Source organism: Rana temporaria, chromosome 1, assembly GCF_905171775.1.
Source record: "Rana temporaria chromosome 1, aRanTem1.1, whole genome shotgun sequence".
NCBI lineage: Eukaryota > Metazoa > Chordata > Amphibia > Anura > Ranidae > Rana > Rana temporaria.
Window position 1 is genome coordinate 41,135,248 of NC_053489.1, and position 20,543 is coordinate 41,155,790.

At 48.5% G+C, this 20,543-nt stretch overlaps 1 protein-coding gene across 3 annotated transcripts in view; it reads left to right on the forward strand.

The window, feature by feature from the left end:
• The window catches only part of ME2 (malic enzyme 2), a 110,855-nt gene that overhangs the window by 44,629 nt on the left and 45,683 nt on the right, over positions 1–20,543 (forward strand). For all 3 annotated transcript variants that reach the window (XM_040336976.1, XM_040336969.1, XM_040336960.1), the window contains exons 5-8: positions 739–814; positions 13,161–13,322; positions 13,408–13,511; positions 17,852–17,961. In XM_040336976.1, the coding sequence (XP_040192910.1) occupies positions 739–814; positions 13,161–13,322; positions 13,408–13,511; positions 17,852–17,961 (452 nt within the window). The remainder of the gene's footprint in view (positions 1–738; positions 815–13,160; positions 13,323–13,407; positions 13,512–17,851; positions 17,962–20,543) is intronic.

The following is a 20,543-nucleotide window of genomic DNA, read 5'->3' on the forward strand; positions in this document are numbered from 1 at the left end:
CTGTTACTGTACTAATGACACTGGCAGGGAAGGGTTTAAAATCAGGGGTTAAATGTGTTTCCTGTTTGTGATTAGGGGGGACTGTGTGACTGGGGAAACACACAGATTCCTGCTTGGCAGGAAGACAGGATCTCGGTGTCATTCCCTGACAAAACAGAGATCTGCCTTGTTTACTTTGGCAGATCCCCGTTCTGTCTCTGTAGGGAACGATTGCGGGCGGCTGGAGGACATCGAGTCCGCCGGACCCACAGATCGGCTCCCCCGCTGGCCAATCGGAGCACACTCGCATGAATGCTGGTGCTCGAATCGCTGTACCGTTACGGCAATTTGTGCAGTTGAGCCACCTTGCCACAGTACAGCGGGTGGTCAGCAAGTAGTTAAGCCGGCCATACAAGGATCAAAATTTTGGGGGTTCAGCAAGGATCAGCCGTATGTCGATCCATGCATGGGGGACAGTTACCAGTTGACTTCTGTACATCCAGCCTGTCAGATAAATGCTGCTCAATCAGCACCGCCGGCTATAACCAGCAATGCTGATCGGTGTGTTCTGTCTGAAATACAATAGCTCAGCAGGGAGGATTCCCCCATCCTTGAATGCCCAGAACCATGGAGTTTTTAGGCATTCGGTGTGAAAGAGGCCCAACAAGTTTGTTTTCCTCAAGATCTATTTTCTAAAAATGTCCTCCCTTTTTAGGTTTGTCTTCTCTCTAATGACAAAACTCTGTGTTTGCTTTGCAGGGGTTTGTACATTTCCATCTTTGACAAAGGACATATCCGATCCATCTTGGAGAACTGGCCAGAGACCGATGTAAAGGTGAGTGTATGGAGAACATGGTGATTAATTATCCTGACAAAGTAACTACCGTATTTATTGGGGTATAGCGCGCTCCCTCTTATAGCGCGCACCCCTAAACTTGCCCCGAATTCCTGTGGAAAAAAGATTTTTTGTACTTACAGTTTTGGTGTCTTGAGCGGCGTTCATCGGCGGCCTCGTCGGGTCCGGCGTCCGTCTGCGGCTTCGGGTGTCCTCTTCGTCGGGTCCGGCGTCCTTCTGCGGCGTCCTCCCCGCTCTTTTCCCGCGCCGAGTTTGAATACTGCGCCGACATATACTGAGCGCAGTACACTCGTGTATCGTCGGGCAGGCTCGGCTACTCTCGCGCTGACGTCCCGTACGTCCAGAACGTCAGCGCGAGAGGCGCCGAAATGGCCCGAAGATACACGAGTGTACTGCGCTCGGTATATGCCGGCGCAGTATTCAAACTCAGCGCGGGAAGGCGGGTATCGGCGTATACCGCGCACCCACGATTTTGCCCTGATTTTCAGGGCAAAATAGTGCGCGTATACGCCGATAAATACGGTATTACAAGTTGTTAACCACATCAGCCCCAGAGAATTTACCCCCTTCCTGACTAGGCAATTTTTTTTGTGGTACGACACTGCGTTAATTTAACAATTGTGCGGTCGTGCGACATTGTACACAAATTTATGTCCTTTTTCTTTATCGTACATCACGGGACACAGAGCGGCATATTCATTACTATATGGGTTATATGGAGTACCTTCAGGTGATGGACACTGGCAATCTCAAACAGGAAATGCCCCTCCCTATATAACCCCCTCCCATAGGAGGAGTACCTCAGTTTTTACGCCAGTGTCTTAGGTGTTGGTCATGGTTTAGCTTGCCTCCGCATCCTTGGGATTAGGTGAGCTAACCGGTTCTGTCCAAAGGCCTCAGCGCTAAAGTGGTCAGTAACCGGACCCCAAACCCTTGGGGTATAGCCCATAATGCCTTTCTTTTTAGAGAGCTGGACCCTGGGCCCAGAACTTAGAAACCTTTGGGGGCCTAATGTTTCTGTTGCCAGAGTGCTATATGGGCCCAGGACAGTGGATCCTTCATAGGAACCCAGGGCCTGAAGGTCTAGACAACCCCACGGAGATGGGGGAAGATTGGGCCTCTTGCTTGGCAAAGTCCTGCGGCATGGAGCAGGTAAGTGAGGGGAAACTTGCGGAACTTGGTTCTTAGCAGGTTTTTCTGGGGGGTCACAGGGGACATGCCTAAAGTTATGCGCTGCATCTGGCAAAGTAAGTCACATATCTTAATGATAGGATGGCTCTATGTGTTATTTCCCCATAAGAGGTGACCTCCCTGGTAGTATTGAAAAGCATTGAGTGGGGCTGTGTGTGTGTGTGTGTGTGTTCAGAGAGCTGTGCTTACCTGCAAGCCTCCAGGCGATGCTGCATGTTTCCTTCTCCTTAGCCTGGATGTCAGGCAAACGCTGGCCTCCTCGTGGGCTCCCTTCCCCCCACCCCCCCCCCCGTCGGCGGGTGCGCGCGCGCGCGCGTCCCCGTGTATAGGCGCAATTTCGCGCCGTTAGCTGAGGGGGGAAGGGCGGGTCAGTTGGTTTAAGGAAGGGGCGGTCCTTCCTTTCGTTCCATCAGCTCAGTCTATGCTGGAACTGAGGAGGAAGAGACCAGAGCGGCAGCACGGGGCGCCGAGCACACACAGTGGCCAAAAAAGATATTACAGTCTTCATAAGACTGTCTTCAAGCCTAGAAATAGGCTGTTCTTTTCTATCTCAGTAGTTTTTTCTTGGCAATACTACTAAGGGGGACAGAATGTTTTTTCTTTCTTGGATTTAAAAAAAAAAAAAAAAAAAAGAGAAAAGAAAAGATCCATTTAAGGGAGAGAAGGCATTTTTTATCCCCCAAACAGGTGTTTGGGCAATTAACTATTTATAGTTCCAAATACCGATAGGTTAGCAGGCGTACCTCGGTATTGTACCATGGCATCCGGGTCAGAGGGTACAAGAGGTGGGGATTCCCCCAGAGAGTCTGAGGTCTCGGACAAAGTTATGCCGCTGCTTTCCCGAGAGGGAGCCTTGGGGCCATCGGGATCTGGGGCTGGAGCTGACTCGGGTCAGTCCAACCCTAGGATGGTCACGGACGAGGTATTATTCACCTCTTTAAAGGAGATGGAAAAAAGAATGGAAAAAATGATAGCCACGGCTATGCGGGGCAGAAAACGGAATAGATCTCCGTCGCCCGAGCGTGGACCCTCAGAAGAGGAGGTCCTTTCCTCAGGGGAATTGGACGACCTCTTGGACAAGGACCAAGCAGGTTCGGGGATCGAGGATCCGGATACAGGGGAGTCTGGAGCAGTCTCCCAAGGGGAGAGCTGGTGGGTTCAAGCCTTAACGGACTTGGTCCATAGTGCATTCAACTTGCCAGTACCAGATCTCCAAGTATCGACTGTTTCAGCTTTGGGCTCACTAAGGGCGCCTCAAAACAACGCAGTTTTTCCGATCCATCCTCTGCTAGAGGAAGTTTTGTTCCAAGATTGGAGCAAGCCAGATAAAATCTTTTTACCACCTAAAAGATTCTCTGCCTTATATCCTATGGAAGATAAATTTTCCAAGAGATGGGCTACCCCTGCGGTGGACGCAGCCATCTCATGTGTTAACAAATCGTTAACATGCCCTGTAGAAAACATACAGGTGTTCAAGGATCCGGTTGATAAACGCTTGGAAGCACTACTTAAAAACTCCTTCACTACTGCAGGGGCAGTAGTGCAGCCAGCTGTGGCTGCGATTGGGGTTGCACAAGCATTATCGGATCAAACTAAGCAGATGCTTAAACTTATTCCTGCCCAGCAGGCAGAAGAATTTTCGGATGTCCCTAGGGCCATACGCTTTACGGTAGATGCGATTAAGGATTCTATCCAGCAAGCGTCACGTTTATCGTTATCCCTTATCCATATGAGAAGACTCTTATGGTTAAAGAGCTGGGAGGCCGAGCCCCCATGCAAGAAGCTCCTGGTAGGGTTCCCCTTCCATGGAGGACGACTCTTCGGAGAAGACCTGGATAAATACATTCAGACCATTTCAAGCGGCAAAAGCACTCTTTTGCCAACCAAGAAGAAGTTTCAGGGGCCTGCGTTTAAACGACAGTACTCCCCTGGGCAGGGGCCCTCTAATGCCAAACAGTATCGACGGCCTCCTGCGAGAGCAAACTTTAGCTTTAACAGCAAATCGCAGGGACAGGCTGCTAGAGGCAAGAAGCAGTGGTTTCGCAAACCAGCAAAACCAGCCCCCAAGCCGACCTTATGAAGGGGCGCCCCCACCCACGAAGGTGGGGGGAAGGCTGCGTCTCTTTTCAGAGGTTTGGGAAGCCAGCATTCCCGACAAATGGGTACGGTCTTCCGTGGCCACGGGCTACAAATTAGACTTCCTAAGGTTTCCTCCTCCTCATTCCAGGAGTCAAGGATTCCAAACGATCCGGAGAAGGGAGCCGCATTAATGACGGCATTAAATCATCTACTCTCCCAGGAAGTAATAGTAGAGGTACCAGTCCTAGAACAAGGGCTGGGTTTCTACTCCAACCTATTCATCATCCCAAAGTCCAATGGAGATGTCAGGCCAATTTTGGACCTAAAAATGGTAAATGCATACCTAAAGGTCCGCTCATTTCGGATGGAATCCGTGCGGTCAGCAGCTGCCACACTCCAAAAGGACGACTTCATGGCGTCCATAGACATAAAGGATGCCTACCTTCATGTTCCAATTTATCAGCCACATCAAAGATATCTACGCTTTATGGTGGCTTCGCGTCATTTCCAATTCGTGGCGCTTCCCTTTGGGTTGGCTACGGCCCCCCGGGTGTTCACGAAGGTCCTAGCTCCAATCCTAGCCAAGCTAAGGATCCAAGGGGTCACGATCCTAGCGTACCTGGACGACCTCCTAGTCATAGATCACTCGTCTCCTGGCTTGGAACGAGCAGTGGCCCTCACGGTCCAATACCTCGAGAGGTTCGGCTGGGTCCTAAATCGAGAAAAGTCAGCATTCCAGCCCACAAGGCAGTTGGAATATCTCGGCATGAGGTTAGACACAGAACAACAAAGGGTGTTTCTACCTCTGATGAAGGTCAAAGCCATCAAGGAATTAATCCTACTGGTTCTAAGCAAGAAAGAACCGACTATTCGCCTATGTATGCGGTTACTAGGCAAGATGGTGGCCACATTCGAGGCGGTACCGTACGCCCAGAGCCACACTCGCATCCTGCAGGCAGCCATCCTGTCAGCATGGAGCAGGAGGCCACAGGCCTTGGATATCCCTTTGCCGCTCTCATCAAGAGTCCGACAAAGTCTGTGTTGGTGGTTAGACCCTCAGAATCTAGTGAAGGGGAAGTCTTTCAGCCCAGTGGCTTGGAAGATAGTAACCACAGACGCCAGCCTGACGGGCTGGGGAGCAATTTTGGATGGTTGCACTCGCCAGGGTACTTGGGCAAAGCCAGAGAGGCAGTTGCCCATCAACATCTTGGAGCTCAGAGCTGCTCGACTAGCCCTCAGGGCTTGGACGTCCAAATTGCAGGGGTTCCCGGTGAGAATTCAATCAGACAATGCCACGGCCGTGGCATACATAAATCACCAAGGGGGAACCAGGAGTCAAGCCGCTCAGAGAGAGGTGAGCTTGATTCTCCTATGGGCAGAGGCTCATGTGCCCTGCATATCGGCAATATTCATTCCAGGAGTGGACAACCTTCAGGCGGAGTTCTTAAGTCGCCAGACTCTGTTGCCGGGGGAATGGTCCCTACATCCCCATCTTTGGCAGAGTGCTTGAAAGATTTGTGGAGTGCCGGACGTGGATGTCATGGCATCGAGACTCAACAAGAAGCTAGACAGGTTCATATCCCGCTCAAGGGATCCGATGGCCTGCGGAACCGATGCGCTGGTTTGCCCTTGGCATCAGTTCAAACTTCTTTATGCTTTTCCCCCGCTCCAGTTACTACCCCGCCTGCTGCGCAGGATCAGGGTGGAGCACATACCAGTCATCCTGGTAGCTCCAGCATGGCCCAGAAGGGCATGGTATTCACTAATCCTAAAGATGGTAGTGGGAGACCCTTGGACTCTTCCTCTACGGCCAGACCTGCTATCGCAAGGTCCGATCCGCCACCCTGCCTTACGGCATCTAAATTTGACGGCCTGGAGGCTGAATCCCTGATTCTCAGGGGTAGAGGTCTGTCTCAGAAAGTAATCTCTACCCTAATCAGAGCCAGGAAACCGGTCTCTAGGGTGATTTATTACAGGGTCTGGAAGGCCTATGTAGGCTGGAGTGAGTCCAAGCAATGGCTTTCTCGCAAGTTTACCATCGATAGAGTATTAAGTTTTCTCCAGCTAGGAGTGGATAAAGGACTGGCATTAAGCACAATCAAAGGACAGATTTCAGCTTTGTCAGTGTGGTTTCAGCGGCCGCTGGCCACCCACTCGCTGGTTAAGACCTTCCTTCAAGGGGTCTTACGTATTAATCCTCCAGTTAAATCCCCGCCTTGCCCGTGGGATTTAAATCTTGTTCTGTCAAGTTTACAGAAACAACCGTTTGAGCCGTTGGCTGAAATTCCTTTGGTTTTACTGACAAGGAAGTTAGTATTTTTGGTCGCCATAGTTTCCGCCAGAAGAGTATCAGAACTGGCGGCCTTATCCTGTAAGGAACCATATCTTATTTTTCATAAGGACAAGGTCGTTCTCCGCCCTCATCCTTCCTTCCTACCGAAGGTTATATCCAGTTTTCATCTAAACCAGGATTTGGTATTACCATCCTTCTTCCCTAAACCTACTTCCAGAAAGGAAGGGTTGCTGTATACCTTGGATATTGTCAGGGCCATGAAGGCCTATCTTAAAGCTACAGAGAAGATCCGGAAAACAGATGTGTTGTTCATTTTACCGGATGGGCCCAAGAAGGGGCAGGCAGCTGCAAAGTCCACCATCTCAAGGTGGATTAAGCAGTTAATCACTCAGGCCTACGGCTTGAAAGGGTTGCCTCCTCCAGTATCATTAAAGGCTCATTCTACTAGGGCCATGGGCGCCTCCTGGGCAGCACACCACCAGATCTCTATGGCTCAAGTTTGCAAGGCGGCAACCTGGTCTTCTGTCCACACGTTTACAAAATTCTACCAGTTGGACGGAAGAAGGAATACTGATACAGCCTTTGGGCAGGCAGTGCTGCAGGCTGCAGTTTGAGACCCTCGGATTCCGGGGGCTCCCCTTTTTGAGTTAAATTTAAAATGTAAAATGTTTTTTCTCAACTAAGTTGGATTTATTATGATTTGAGTATATCTCTAAATTAAATCCTTTTGTCTTGGAGATGTTCTCCCTCCCCTCATTGTAAGCATTGCTTTGGGACATCCCATATAGTAATGAATATGCCGCTCTGTGTCCCGTGATGTACGATAAAGAAAAAGAGATTTTTAATACAGCTTACCTGTAAAATCTTTTTCTTGGAGTACATCACGGGACACAGAGCTCCCACCCCTCTTTTGGGGACCATTTTGGGAGGCATACTGCTTGCTACAAAACTGAGGTACTCCTCCTATGGGAGGGGGTTATATAGGGAGGGGCATTTCCTGTTTGAGATTGCCAGTGTCCATCACCTGAAGGTACTCCATATAACCCATATAGTAATGAATATGCCGCTCTGTGTCCCGTGATGTACTCCAAGAAAAAGATTTTACAGGTAAGCTGTATTAAAAATCTCTTTTTTCCCCCCCCCCACAAATGGAGCTTTCTTTTGCTGGTATTTGATCACCTCTAAAGTTTTATTTTTTTTCGCTATAAACAAAAAGACCGACAATTTTGAAGAAAAAAAATATATATATTTTGTTTTACTTTCTGCTATAAAACATCCAATAAAAATATTTAAAAAATCAAATTTCTTATCAATTTAGGCCAATATGTATTCTACAGTACTACATATTTTTGGAAAATTTTGGGTTGCACAAAAGTTTTAGCATCTATAAAATAGGGGATAGATTTATGGCTTTTTTTTTTTTACTAGTAATGGCGGCGATCTGCGAGTTTTAGCAGGACTGCGATATTGCGGCAGACATCGGACACCTAACTGACATTTTTTACACTTTTTTGGGAACCAGTGACATGATTACAGTGATCAGTGCTAAAAAAATATGCACCGACCTTGTACTAATGACACTGGCAGGGAAGGGTTTAACATCGGGGGCGACCAAGGAGTTAAATGTGTTCCCTGGGAGGTGTTTCTGACTGTATGGGGGATGGGCTGCCTGGGACAACACACAGATCCATCTTCCTGCATAGCAGAAAGACAGGATCTGTGTGATCTCCCCTATCAGAACAGAGATCTGCCTTGTTTACTTTGACAGATCCCTGTTCTTTCTCTGCTGGGAACGATCGGGGGTGGCCAGTGGTCATCAAGTCCGCCGAACCTGCTGATTGGCTCCCCGGCTGGCCAATCGGGGCATGCGCGCCCACAGATCGCCGTGTACGAGCCCTCGACGTACACCTATGGCGATTTACGCAGCCGAGCCGACCTGCCGCAGTATAACTGCGGCGACTGGTAAGCAAGCGCTTAATCTGCACCCTGACTGGATATAATTGTGATGAAGATGCTTAACGTGTAACTCCACTTTCATGGGGAAAATGGCAGAAAATAAATTATCACATATACAAATGCCACAAGCCATATTGTAATTTCTTCTAAAAATTGTCTTTCCTTTTCAATCTGCAGTGCTGTCATTTTCTATCAAATTAAATGCAATATGTCAACCTGGAGGCATTCTGTACACCGTTGGTACAGGAATACCCCCAGAAATGCTATTTCTTGCTTGTGTGATTGGCTCGCTGATTTTCCCAGAAATCTGCACTAAGATATTTTAAGCATCCTCTGCAACAAAAATGTGGAACTCTGCAACAAAGTCCGAAAAAGTGGCGTTGGAACCCTTTCACACTGGCACACTGGATCGTTGTTTTTTATTCCTTGTAAAGGGCTTCAATAATTGGACCCATAAACTGACATGCTCAAGAATTAGTTTTTCTAACTACCGTATTTATTGGGGTATAGCGCGCTCCCGCGTATAGCGCACACCCCTAAATTTGCCCAGAAATTCCTGTGAAAAAAAGATTTTTGTATTTACAGTTTGGTGTCTTGCACGGCGTCCATCGGCGGCCTCGTCGGGTCCGGCGTCCGTCTGCGGCTTCGGGTGTCCTCTTTGTCGGGTCCGGCGTCCTTCTGCGGCGTCCTCCTCGCTCGTTTCCCACTTTCCCGCGCCGAGTTTGAATACTGCGCCGGCATATACCGAGCGCAGTACACTCGCGTATAGTCAGCAATGCTCGCGCTGACGTCCTGGACGTACAGGACGTGAGCGCGAGTGTAGCCGAGATTGCCCGACTATACACGAGTGTACTGCGCTCGGTATATGTCGGCGCAGTATTCAAACTCGGCGCGGGTATCGGCGTATATCGCGCACCCACGATTTTGCCCTGGGCAAAATAGTGCGCGGTATACGCCGATAAATACGGTATATCGATTTTTAAATCAATATATAGGTATTGCTATTTGGTTTCCAAAGGCTCTAATAGGCTTCAAAAAAGGTGAACTCTGAACCCAGAGCATTGCGTTTGGAGTCCACCCAGACGTGTTAGAAAAGCGGATATTGATTTGCTTTTCTAACACTGACCTACCTCTCCACCAATCAGGAAGCGCGTGTCTGTTTCCTGTCATTTGATTGGCTGAAAGGGCAGGTGCTGCTATTGGACGCTTATCAGGAGGAGAGGGCATGGAGGACACAGTGCGCCTCTGTCTGACCCGCTACAAGGTCCTACCGCTGGCCACCGTCACCCGCTGCCTGACCCGCCACTGTGATAGGGTAAGTGCTGGTCAGATGGCGGGGGGGGGGCACAGTGGCAGTTTTTTATGGGGCACTGTGGCTGGCATTTGATGGGGCACTGTGGCTGGCATTTGATGGGGCACTGTGGCTGGCATTTGATGCTCACAGTGAGGCTGCAAATACTGAAAGTATTTTTCAGTTTGTTTGCGTCCCCCAAAAAAATTTGAGCACCAGCCGCCACTGCTCTGTTGTTCTGTTAGGCCTCTCCATGAATATCCATGAAATGATTGTATATCCCACCCCCCTAGTATGCTTGTAATACACACAGTACAGACCGCTATGCTGACAGAGGGTTGTCAATGCATTCTCGCTGCACTATGGGATGGCACAGGGGAAGAAGGAGTGATGAAATTCTTTATCCTGGAAGGCTTCTAGGTGACGGAGTTCAGAATGGCCCTTGGCGGTGCACAGGGACACGCCTGACTGTTACAGATAAGAAGGTTGGCAGGCACCAGCAGTAAACTTTTGAACTCGGAGTCTAATTGAGTGCAACTTTCTGCCGCCATGAATACCTGGCATCCGGCCACCTTACATCCGTGTCCCTTATCTCAGGAAATTGTGGCGGTGAGCCACAGAATCCAAGGAAAATGCAATATACAAGTTCCTTGGCTCATGGGGGGGGGGGGGGGTTGATTTACTAAAACTGGAAAATGCTAAATCTGCTGCAGCCGTGCACGGTGGCCAATCCGCTTCTAACTTCAGCTTGTTCAATTAAGCTTTGACAATAAAACCTGGAAGCTGATTGGTTTCTGTGCAGAGCTGCGCCCATAGGCATGCGCAGGGGGTGTGCCTGGCACACAGTAATTACTACATGCAGTGCCGCTTCCCCCCGTGTTGTGCCGGGGATGATGAATACAGCTGCAGGCATTACCCTGGTACCGTTTTTTATAGCCGACCAGTGGCGGCTGGTGCTCAGAATTTTTGTGGGGGTGCAAACTAAAAAAAAAAAAAAAAAAATCAAACGCAGCCCCTGTGCCCGTCAAATGCAGCCCCTGTGCCCGTCAAATGCAGCCCCTGTGCCCGTCAAATGCAGCCCCTGTGCCCGTCAAATGCAGCCCCTGTGCCCGTCAAACGCAGCCCCTGTGCCCGTCAAACGCAGCCCCTGTGCCCGTCAAACGCAGCCCCTGTGCCCGTCAAACGCAGCCCCTGTGCCCGTCAAACGCAGCCACTGTGCCCGTCAAACGCTGCCACTGTGCATCTCCCGCCCGCCCGGCACTTACCTTGTCTCGGTGGGGGAGCAGGAAACTGCGATGTCCTCCTCGATGTCTTCTCCCATCCTCTGCTATGATCGGACGCCTGATAGGCCTGTTGTTTCAGCCAATCAGGTGACAGGTAACAGACCTGAGCAGGCGGTTCGGTGTTAGAAAAGCGATTTATTTGCTTTCCTAACACAGCGCTGAGTGAACAGCGAGCGCCCAGCATGGTGCCCGCTGTTCACCTTTTTGGACGCCTATTGGAGCCTACGGCTCTAATCGGCTGCTTCCAAAAGATACCCCACCGCTGTAATTCTGGTGCATGAATAGGGGGTGGCAGCGGCGACCATAAATTCATGCAATGCATTAATCTATCTATGGTGAGAGAGAGGGGGCGGCGCCCGTGCGCCCTTTATGGATGCACCGCCACTGCAGCCGACAAAAATTAAATCGCCCCATCCCTCCGTGCTCGCGTGCAGAAGCAAACGCATACGTAAATTGTGCCCGCAAATGTAAATGTTTTTTTTTACTCCAGATCTCATATTTAAGAGGTCCTGTCATACTTATTTCTATTGCAAGGGATATTTAATAAATATGAATAAAAGTGACTTGAAAAATATATATTTTTAAAAGAACGATGAAAAAATAAAATTTCAAGAGCCCGTCCGTCGAGCTCACGCGCAGAAGCGAACACATACGTGAGTTGTGCTCGCATATGAAAAGTGTGTTCAAACCACAGGTTTGAGGTATCGCTGCGATCATTAGAGCAAGAGCAATAATTCTAGCCCCAGGCCTCCTCTATCTCAAAACTAGTAACTGTAAAAATCTCCATAGGCGACGTTTTAAAAACGTTTAAGTATTGTAGTTTATCGCTATTCCACAAGCGTGCGCAATTTTAAAGCGTGACATGTTGGGTATCTATTTACTCAGCGCAAATATAATCTTTCACCTTATACAAAAAGTTGGGCTACCTTTTTACTGTTTTTTGGATTCCAAAGGCACAGCCTCCTTGCTGATGCTGAATCAATTTCTAGAGTTGTCGCCTGAAAGGGAGATTAGTGGAAATCTTCCAATTTCTTGTTCTGGAAACGACTGTCAAAGAGGGAAATTCTCTTTCCTTTTAACCACTTGAGATCCGCGCTATGGTCGAAAGACTTCCACAGCGCGGCTCTCAAGTGCCGGGTGGACGTCCTGTTGTTGTTGTTCCCTGTGCGCGCCACTGGGGGCGCGCAGCGGGGAAACAACGTGCCTGGCGCATCGTTCGGGAGCCGATGTGGATGCCTGGCGGCCGCGATGTCCACCAGGCATACGCGATCGTCGGTTACACAGCAGAGAGGTGGAGCTCTGTGTGTAAACACAGAGCTCCACGTGCTGTGAGGGAGAGAGGAGACCGATCTGTGTCCCTTTTCATAGGGACACAGATCGGTCACCTCCCCCAGTCAGTCCCCTCCCCCCACACAGTAAGAACACAATGAGGGAATACATTTAACCCCTTCCTCACCCCCCTAGTGTTAACCCCTTCACTGCCAGTCACATTTATACAGTAATTAGTGCATATTTATAGCACTGATCGCTGTATAAATGTGAATGGTCCCAAAATTGTGTCAAAAGTGTCCGATACGTCCGCCGCAATATCGCAGCCCTGACAAAAAAATCGCAAATCGCCGCCATTACAAGTAAAATAAAAATAAAAATCATAAATCTATCCCCCATTTTGTAGGCGCTATAACTTTTGCGCAAACCAGTCGCTTATTGCGATTTTTTTTTTTTTTTTACAAAAATACGTTGAAAAATACGTATCGGCCTTAACTGAGAAAAAAAATTGTTTTTTTAAAAAAAAATTGGGATATTTATTATAGCAACAAGTAAAAAATATATATATATATTTTTAAATTGTCGCTCTTTTTTGGTTTATAGCGCAAAAAATAAAAACCACAGAGGTGATCAAATACCACCAAAATAAAGCTCTATTTGTGGGGAAAAAAGGACGTTAATTTTGTTTGGGAGCCACGTCGCACGACCGCGCAAATGTCAGTTAAAGCGACGCAGTGCCGGAAGCTGAAATTTCGCCTGGGCACGAAGGAGGTTTATGTGCCCAGTAAGCAAGTGGTTAAATAAACTTTACCTACTTCCTGTTAGTTCTCGGAGACAGGAAGTGAAGAGAAATCTCTCCCAACCAGATACAAAAAAATAAAATAAAAATTCTTATAGGTCTTTGGCTACTATATTGACAAACTGAAAACCTTCTCCATAAAAGATCTTGTTGTTCTGTTTCAGGCGGTTGTAGTGACGGACGGTGAGCGGATTTTGGGGCTTGGTGACCTGGGAGTTTATGGAATGGGTATCCCTGTTGGAAAACTGTGCCTGTATACAGCTTGTGCCGGTATACGCCCTCGGTCGTGTCTCCCGGTAGTAATTGATGTTGGCACCGACAATCCGGTAGGTTTCTTCATACATGGTACATGATGATAAGGACACTTAAAAGGTAACCCGACATAAATTTGACGTTGCATTTTTTATTCAGGCTTTATTGAAAGACCCGTTCTATATGGGACTGTATCAGAAAAGGGACCGGACCCAGCTGTACGATGATCTTATTGATGAATTCATGGATGCTGTCACCGACCGGTATAACAAAAAATGTTTTTCATTATTTATTATGTGATGTAGTTCGAGTTTTAATGTAATTTTTGTTTATTAAAGGGGTTGTAAAGGAATTTATTTTTGTCCCTAAATAGCTTCCTTTACCTTAGTGCAGCCCTCCTTCACTTACCTCATCCTTCGATTTTGCTTTTAAATGTCCTTATGTCTTCTGAGAAATCCTCACTTCCTGTTCTTCTGTCTGTAACTCCACACCGTAATGCAAGGCTTTCTCCCTGGTGTGGAGAAAGCCTCTTGAGGGGGCGAGCAGGCAAGTCAGGACACTCTCTACTTGCAGATAGAGAAAGGAGCTGCGTGTTAATGGGCGTCCTGACACTCCTGCTCGCCCCCTCCCCCCTCAAGAGGCTTTCTCCACACCAGGGAGAAAGCCTTGCATTACGGTGTGTAGTTACAGACAGAAGAACAGGAAGTGAGGATTTCTCAGAAGAAATAAGGACATTTAAAAGCAAAATCGAAGGATGAGGTAAGTGAAGGAGGGCTGCACTAAGGTAAAGGAAGCCATTTAGGAATAAAAATGTTTTCCTTTACAACCCCTTTAAAATGTTGTAAGCCTGTATATTTGGGTTAGAAGTGAATCTATGGCTTTAGTTCTTCAAATATTTACATATTTTTAAAGCGGAGTTGCACCATTTTTTTATGTTTATTAAAAGTCAGCAGCTACAAAAATTGTAGTTGCTGACTTTTAATAAATGGACACTCGCCCGTCCCACGGTCCAGCGATGTAGCCGCCCGAAGCCTCGCTCCTCCCCGCGGCGATGGCAAGTGTGGGCACCCAGCTATGACCGCTTGCGGCTTCACAGCAGGGTGCGTATGCGCGAGTGGCGCTGCGCTCACTTAGTGGCCAGGCAATCTTCTGGGACCTGTGACGCGTCCCAGAAGATTGCAGAGAGGGAGGGGGCAGAGAAGGAGCCGCCTAGGGGCAGAGGAGGAGTCGCCTAGGCGGCAAGGAGACCAGGAAGAGCCATGGCCCTTTAAGAGCTATTGGCGGAAGTGACGTTTTGATTGCTATGGTATGGAGACGGGTGGGGGCCATCTTTCCCTCACTTGTCTCCAGACCCAGCCACAAGAAGGACCCGATCGCCGCTGCCAGCGGCGGGAGGGGGGCCTTCTCCCACCACCAATAACGGGGATCTTGCGGCGAATCTGCCGCATAGACCACCATTATTGGAAACCGGACCGCTGCCTGAAGAAGAGGATATCTGGGTTATGGCAGCTAGCTAGTCCGTAAGTGGTTAAAGCGAAAGTTCCACTTTTGGGTGGAACTCCGCTTTAACAAGCAATGAATGATGTTTTAAACAAGCCCTTACTGACCTCTGTAGCTGCTGCATTGTGGGGAAATTCATCCTCGGTTTTCAACAGACACTAAAATAACCATATTTCCTCTTATGTCCTCTGGGGCAGCATTTGTTTTAATATGTAAACAAACAGCAGGTGTTCTGAGTTTACTTCAGAATTTCTGTTGTGATTTTGCTATATATGGCACAAGTTTTGCCAATTTCTGGCGAATCGGTTGAAATTCAAACCCTGTTGACACCACCAAGCTTGATAAACTTTGATTGGAAAATGGAAGGTGCTCATTGGAAAATTGTCAGCCACACAGTGACTGGCCAATCAGATGCAGTCACCTTGGTAGTACAGTAATACCTCGGATTGCAAGTAACGTGGTTAACGAGCTTTTCGCAATGCAAGCTATTATTTAAAAAAAAAACTGACTCGGTTTACGAACGTTGTTTTGCAAAACGAGCATGATTCAGGCCTCTGGGGTGTGCAGTACTGCATTTGGCCAGAGATGCGGGGGTGCCAGAGCCACTCCAACGTACTCTGAGCCACGCTGAAACACTCCGTTCCCAAGTGTCTCCGAGTGCATCCGAGCAGCTCTGATCGGTCTCTGAGGCCCAGATTCACGTAGATGGGCGCAAACTTGTGCGGGCGTAACGTATCTCATTTACGTTACGCCGCCGCAAGTTTTTCAGGCAAGTGCTTTATTCACAAAGCACTTGCCTGTAAAGTTGCGGCGGCGTAGCGTAAATCACCCGGCAGAATTCAAATTCGGCGGGTAGGAGGCGTGTTTCATTTAAATGAAGCGCGTCCCCGTGCCGAACGAACTGCGCATGCACCGTCCCTACAATATCCCAGCGTGCATTGCTCTAAATGACGTCGCAAGGATGTCATTGGTTTTGACGTGGACGTAAATTACGTCCAGTACCATTCGCGGACGACTTACGCAAACGACGTAATTTTATAAATTTTCGACGCGTGAACGACGGCCATACTTAACATTGACTGCGCCTCATAGACCCAGGGGCAACTTCACGCCGGGAAAAGCCTAACGTAAACGTCGTAACTTTACTGCGTCGGACGCGCGTACGTTCGGGAATTCGCGTATCTAGCTAATTTGCATGCTCGACGTGGATTTCGACGGAAGCGCCACCTAGCGGCCCAAAAAAATAAAATGCAGTTAAGATCCGACGGCGTAAGAGACTTACGCCTGTCGGATCTAATTGTTATCTATGCGTAACTGATTCTAAGAATCAGTCGCATAGATACGACGGCGCTAGGCAGAGATGCGCCGGCGTATCTGGAGATGCGCCGGCGTATCTGGAGATGCGCCGTCGTATCTCTTTTGAGAATCTGGGCCTGAGTGTCCATTGATTCCTATGGGGAAACTCGCTTTAATATACAAGTGCTTTGCATTACAAGCATTCTTCTGGAACGAATTATGCGCGCAATCCAAGGTACTACTGTATATTTACAGCTGATGGAGTAGAGACTGTCATACATTAGCCGGCAGTGCAGATTCCTGTTTAGCGTGGATGGATGAAAAGAGTAATTTCTCTTTCATGTGGCCCTTGGGATGGAAGGAGAAAATGCGACATCTTGTATGGCTTAGGCAGGATTCACACCTTCATGTGTCCTCCATTGAAATCCATGAACACGTTAAGATGGGTGTCCTTGTGTGTCATGATGCTTGTCGCGCATCGTGATGCATATAAATGCTCATGACTGGTGTTCACTTGTATCGATGCGTTTTGATGTATATTATGACTTGTGTCCTCATCGACACGTGGAAACCCATGTCAACATGTTTTCATGCGTTTCCATTGATTTCAGTGGAGATTGCATCATGGGCAAAAAAAAGCATAGCTTTCAGACTAGCCGAAAAAATAATTGCTCTACAGTACATGCAGCTACGGGTTTTTTTTTTTTTTAAGAATGTGTAGATATTGGAATTCCCATAACCTGGCCATAGTTCTGTTTTAACCTCTTGCTTTAACGCACACACACTGCACATACACTATATGCCTCCGGCGGAGGCTCTTTACCACGTGATCAGCTGTGTCCAATCAGGCTGATCACGATGTAAACAGGAAGAGCCATTGATCGGCTCTTCCTCACTCGCGTTTGACAGACGCGAGTAGAGGAGACCAATCGGCGGCTCTCCTGACAGGGGGGGTTTGCGCTGATTTGTTTTAGAGCAGCCCCCCTCGGATGCCCACACTGGACCACCAGGATGCCACCCAGGACCACCAGGGAAGCACCCAACATGTGGATGGCCAGGTAAGTCCCCATAGAATTCCCCCAGTAAAAATGTATTCATAACGTATGCCAATCAGTGCCCAAAAAATGTGATGCTCAGCAATGCCACCCACCAGTGTCTATCGGTGCCACCTATCAGTGCTCATCAGTGCCCACCTATCAGTGCCACCCATAAGTACCCATCAGTGCCAGCTATCAGTGCCGCCTATGAATGCCCATCAGTGCTGCATACCAGTGCCACATACCAGTGCCCATCATCAGTGCCGCCTAATCGGTGCCCGTCAGTACCGCCATATCAGTGCCCGTCAGTGCCGCCATATCAGTGCCTGGCATTGAAGAAGATACTTCTTGAAGGTACTTATTTACAAAATAAATTAACAGAAACAAAGAAAAACTTTTTTTTTTTCCCCAAAATTTTCGCTTTTTTTTTTTTTTTATATGTTGAGCAAAAAATAAAAATCGCAGAGGTGATCAAATATCACCAAAAGAAAGCTCTATTTGTGAGAACAAAATGATTAAAAAATGTTGTTTGGGTATAGTGTAGCATGACTTCGCAATTGTCATTCAAATTGCGACAGCGCTGAAAATTGGCTTGGGCAGGAAGGTGTATAAGTGCCCGGTATGGAAGTGGTTAAAGAGATGCCGGGGGCTGGGCGGAAAGGGGTTAGTATATTGTGATAAGTCAAACCATTTCAATGTTGACTGCGGTCGAATACTAATTGCAGTTAATAATGGCGGACGATATACACTTGTGTGTCCTTTATTCTCAGATATGGTCGGAATACGCTAATCCAGTTTGAAGACTTTGGGAACCACAACGCCTTCAGATTCCTGAGGAAATACCGGGAAAAATATTGCACTTTTAATGATGACATTCAAGGTACGACTTCTTGTTTTTAGGTTGAGTTGCCCTGTCCAAGTCTTGCTTGCTAGGTGGAAGATTCTTTACTTGGCACAGAGCTAAAGGTTTGACCAATCGTTTTGTTTTTTTAACCACTTGGGATCCGCGCTATGGACGAAAGACGTCATTCCCCGCTGCGCGCCGCTGGGGGTGCGCAGCGGGGAAACAACGTGCCCGGCGCATTGCTCGGGTGCCGATGCGTGTGCCTGGCGGCCACGATGTCCGCCCGGTACCCGCGATCGACGGTGACAGCAGGGACGTGGAGCTCTGTTTGTAAACACAGAGCTCCACGTCCTGTCAGGGAGAGAGGAGATCTGTGTCCCTTGTACATAGAGACACAGCATCGGTCACCTCCTCCAGTCACCCCCCTCCCCCACACAGTTAGAACACACCCAGGATACACATGTTACCCCTTCCTCACCCCCTGGTGTTAACCCCTTCACTGCCAGTCACATTTATACAGTAATTAGTGCATTTTTATAGCACTGATCGCTGTATAAATGTGAATGGTCCCAAAATTATGTCAAAAGTGTCCGATACGTCCGCCGCAATATCGCAGGCCTGACAAAAAAATCGCCGCCATTACTAGTAAAAAAAAACCCATAAATCTATCCCCTATTTTGTAGGCACTATAACTTTTGCGCAAACCAATCAATATACGCTTATTGCGATTTTTTTTTTTTTTTAACAAAAATATGTAGAAGAATACGTATCGGCCTAAACCGAGGGAATTTTTTTTTATTTTATTTTTAAATTGGGATATTATTATAACAAAAAGTAAAAAATATTGTGTTTTTTTTTCAAAATTTTCTGTCTTTTTATGTTTATAGCGCAAAAAAAAAAAACGCAGATATCAAATACCACCAAAAGAAATCTCTATTTGTGGGAAAAAAATGATAAAAATATAATTTGGGTACAGTGTTGTATGACCGCGTAATTGTCATTCAAAATGCGTCAGCGCTGAAAGCTGAAAATTGGTCTGGGCACAAAGGGGGTTTAAGTGCCCAGTAATGAAGTGGTTAACCACTTCAGCCTTGTAAGAATTTTCCTGACCCAGCCACGGATGAAAGGGTTGATTTATTATTAACCTATATAGCCCTGTAAAGAAGAAATCGCTATACATACCTTTTTCTGAAGCCAACCCGATCTCACGCTGAGATGTCAGCCATGGCTTCACTTTAGAGGCAGGTACAGAGGACACAGCCTACAACGAAAGCCCCATAGTAAGTCCATGGGTCACATCACTTCGCAATAATTTCCCAGTCGTTGTCGGCCGTGTCCCCTGCAGAGCTTCCGCCGCTGGAAACTGAACCTAATTGGCTTTAAAAATGGTATGTATAGTGATTTCTTCTCTACAGGGCTATATAGGTTAGTCTTGGATCAGGGGGGCCCAACCAGTGGCCCGCGGAGCCCTTTGATGTGGCCCTTGACCTCCTGCTTTGGGATGGCAGGTTGGCAAGCCCAGATTGTGTGGGTTTCCAACCCGCCGTCCCAGAGCATCGGTGTTGTGAATGAAGCTGGGGGATGCTGACACAGAGAGAGGGGGGTGCTGACGCAGGGAGAGGGGGGTGCTGACGCAGGGAGAGGGGGATGCTGACACAGAGAGAGGGGGATGCAGACACAGAGAGAGGGGGATGCTGACACAGAGAGAGGGGGATGCTGACACAGAGAGAGGGGGATGCTGACACAGAGAGAGGGGGATGCTGACACAGAGAGAGGGGGATGCTGACACAGAGAGAGGGGGATGCTGACACAGAGAGAGGGGGATGCTGACACAGAGAGAGGGGGATGCTGACACAGAGAGAGGGGGATGCTGACACAGAGAGAGGGGGATGCTGACACAGAGAGAGGGGGATGCTGACACAGAGAGAGGGGGATGCTGACACAGAGAGAGGGGGATGCTGACACAGAGAGAGGGGGATGCTGACACAGAGAGAGGGGGATGCTGACACAGAGAGAGGGGGATGCTGACACAGAGAGAGGGGGATGCTGACACAGAGAGAGGGGGATGCTGACACAGAGAGAGGGGGATGCTGACACAGAGAGAGGGGGATGCTGACACAGAGAGAGGGGGATGCTGACACAGAGAGAGGGGGATGCTGACGGAGCAGATGAGAGATGCCTCAGGACAGGAGATGCACAGCGCACGCCAGATAGCGAGACGGGACTCCGGGTCCGGGATCAAGCAGAAACCTCAATCACCTACAGTCTAGCGCCGCCGGGCCAATCACAGACCCTCATGTTCGCCGCCCACACATGACTGGTCCGTTCGGCCAATCACAGGGAGCCCGCTGCCCATCGCTGGGCTCAGAGCGCAACAGTGTTCCAGTGTAGTGTGTGACAGTGAGTGATGGTGGGCGCGGGATGCCAGAGATCAGTCTGCCCCATGCTACACCACTGGTCACAGCAAAGTTGGACTGCCGGTATGTGCCCGGGTCTCAGGCGGGTGAAATCCCGGGCACATGTGTTAAAAGCGGACAGGTGGCAACCCTACTATGACACACACAACAAGTGTACTGGTCTGTGTGTCAGAACTGCGCCCCCTTCCTATGCGGAATGGT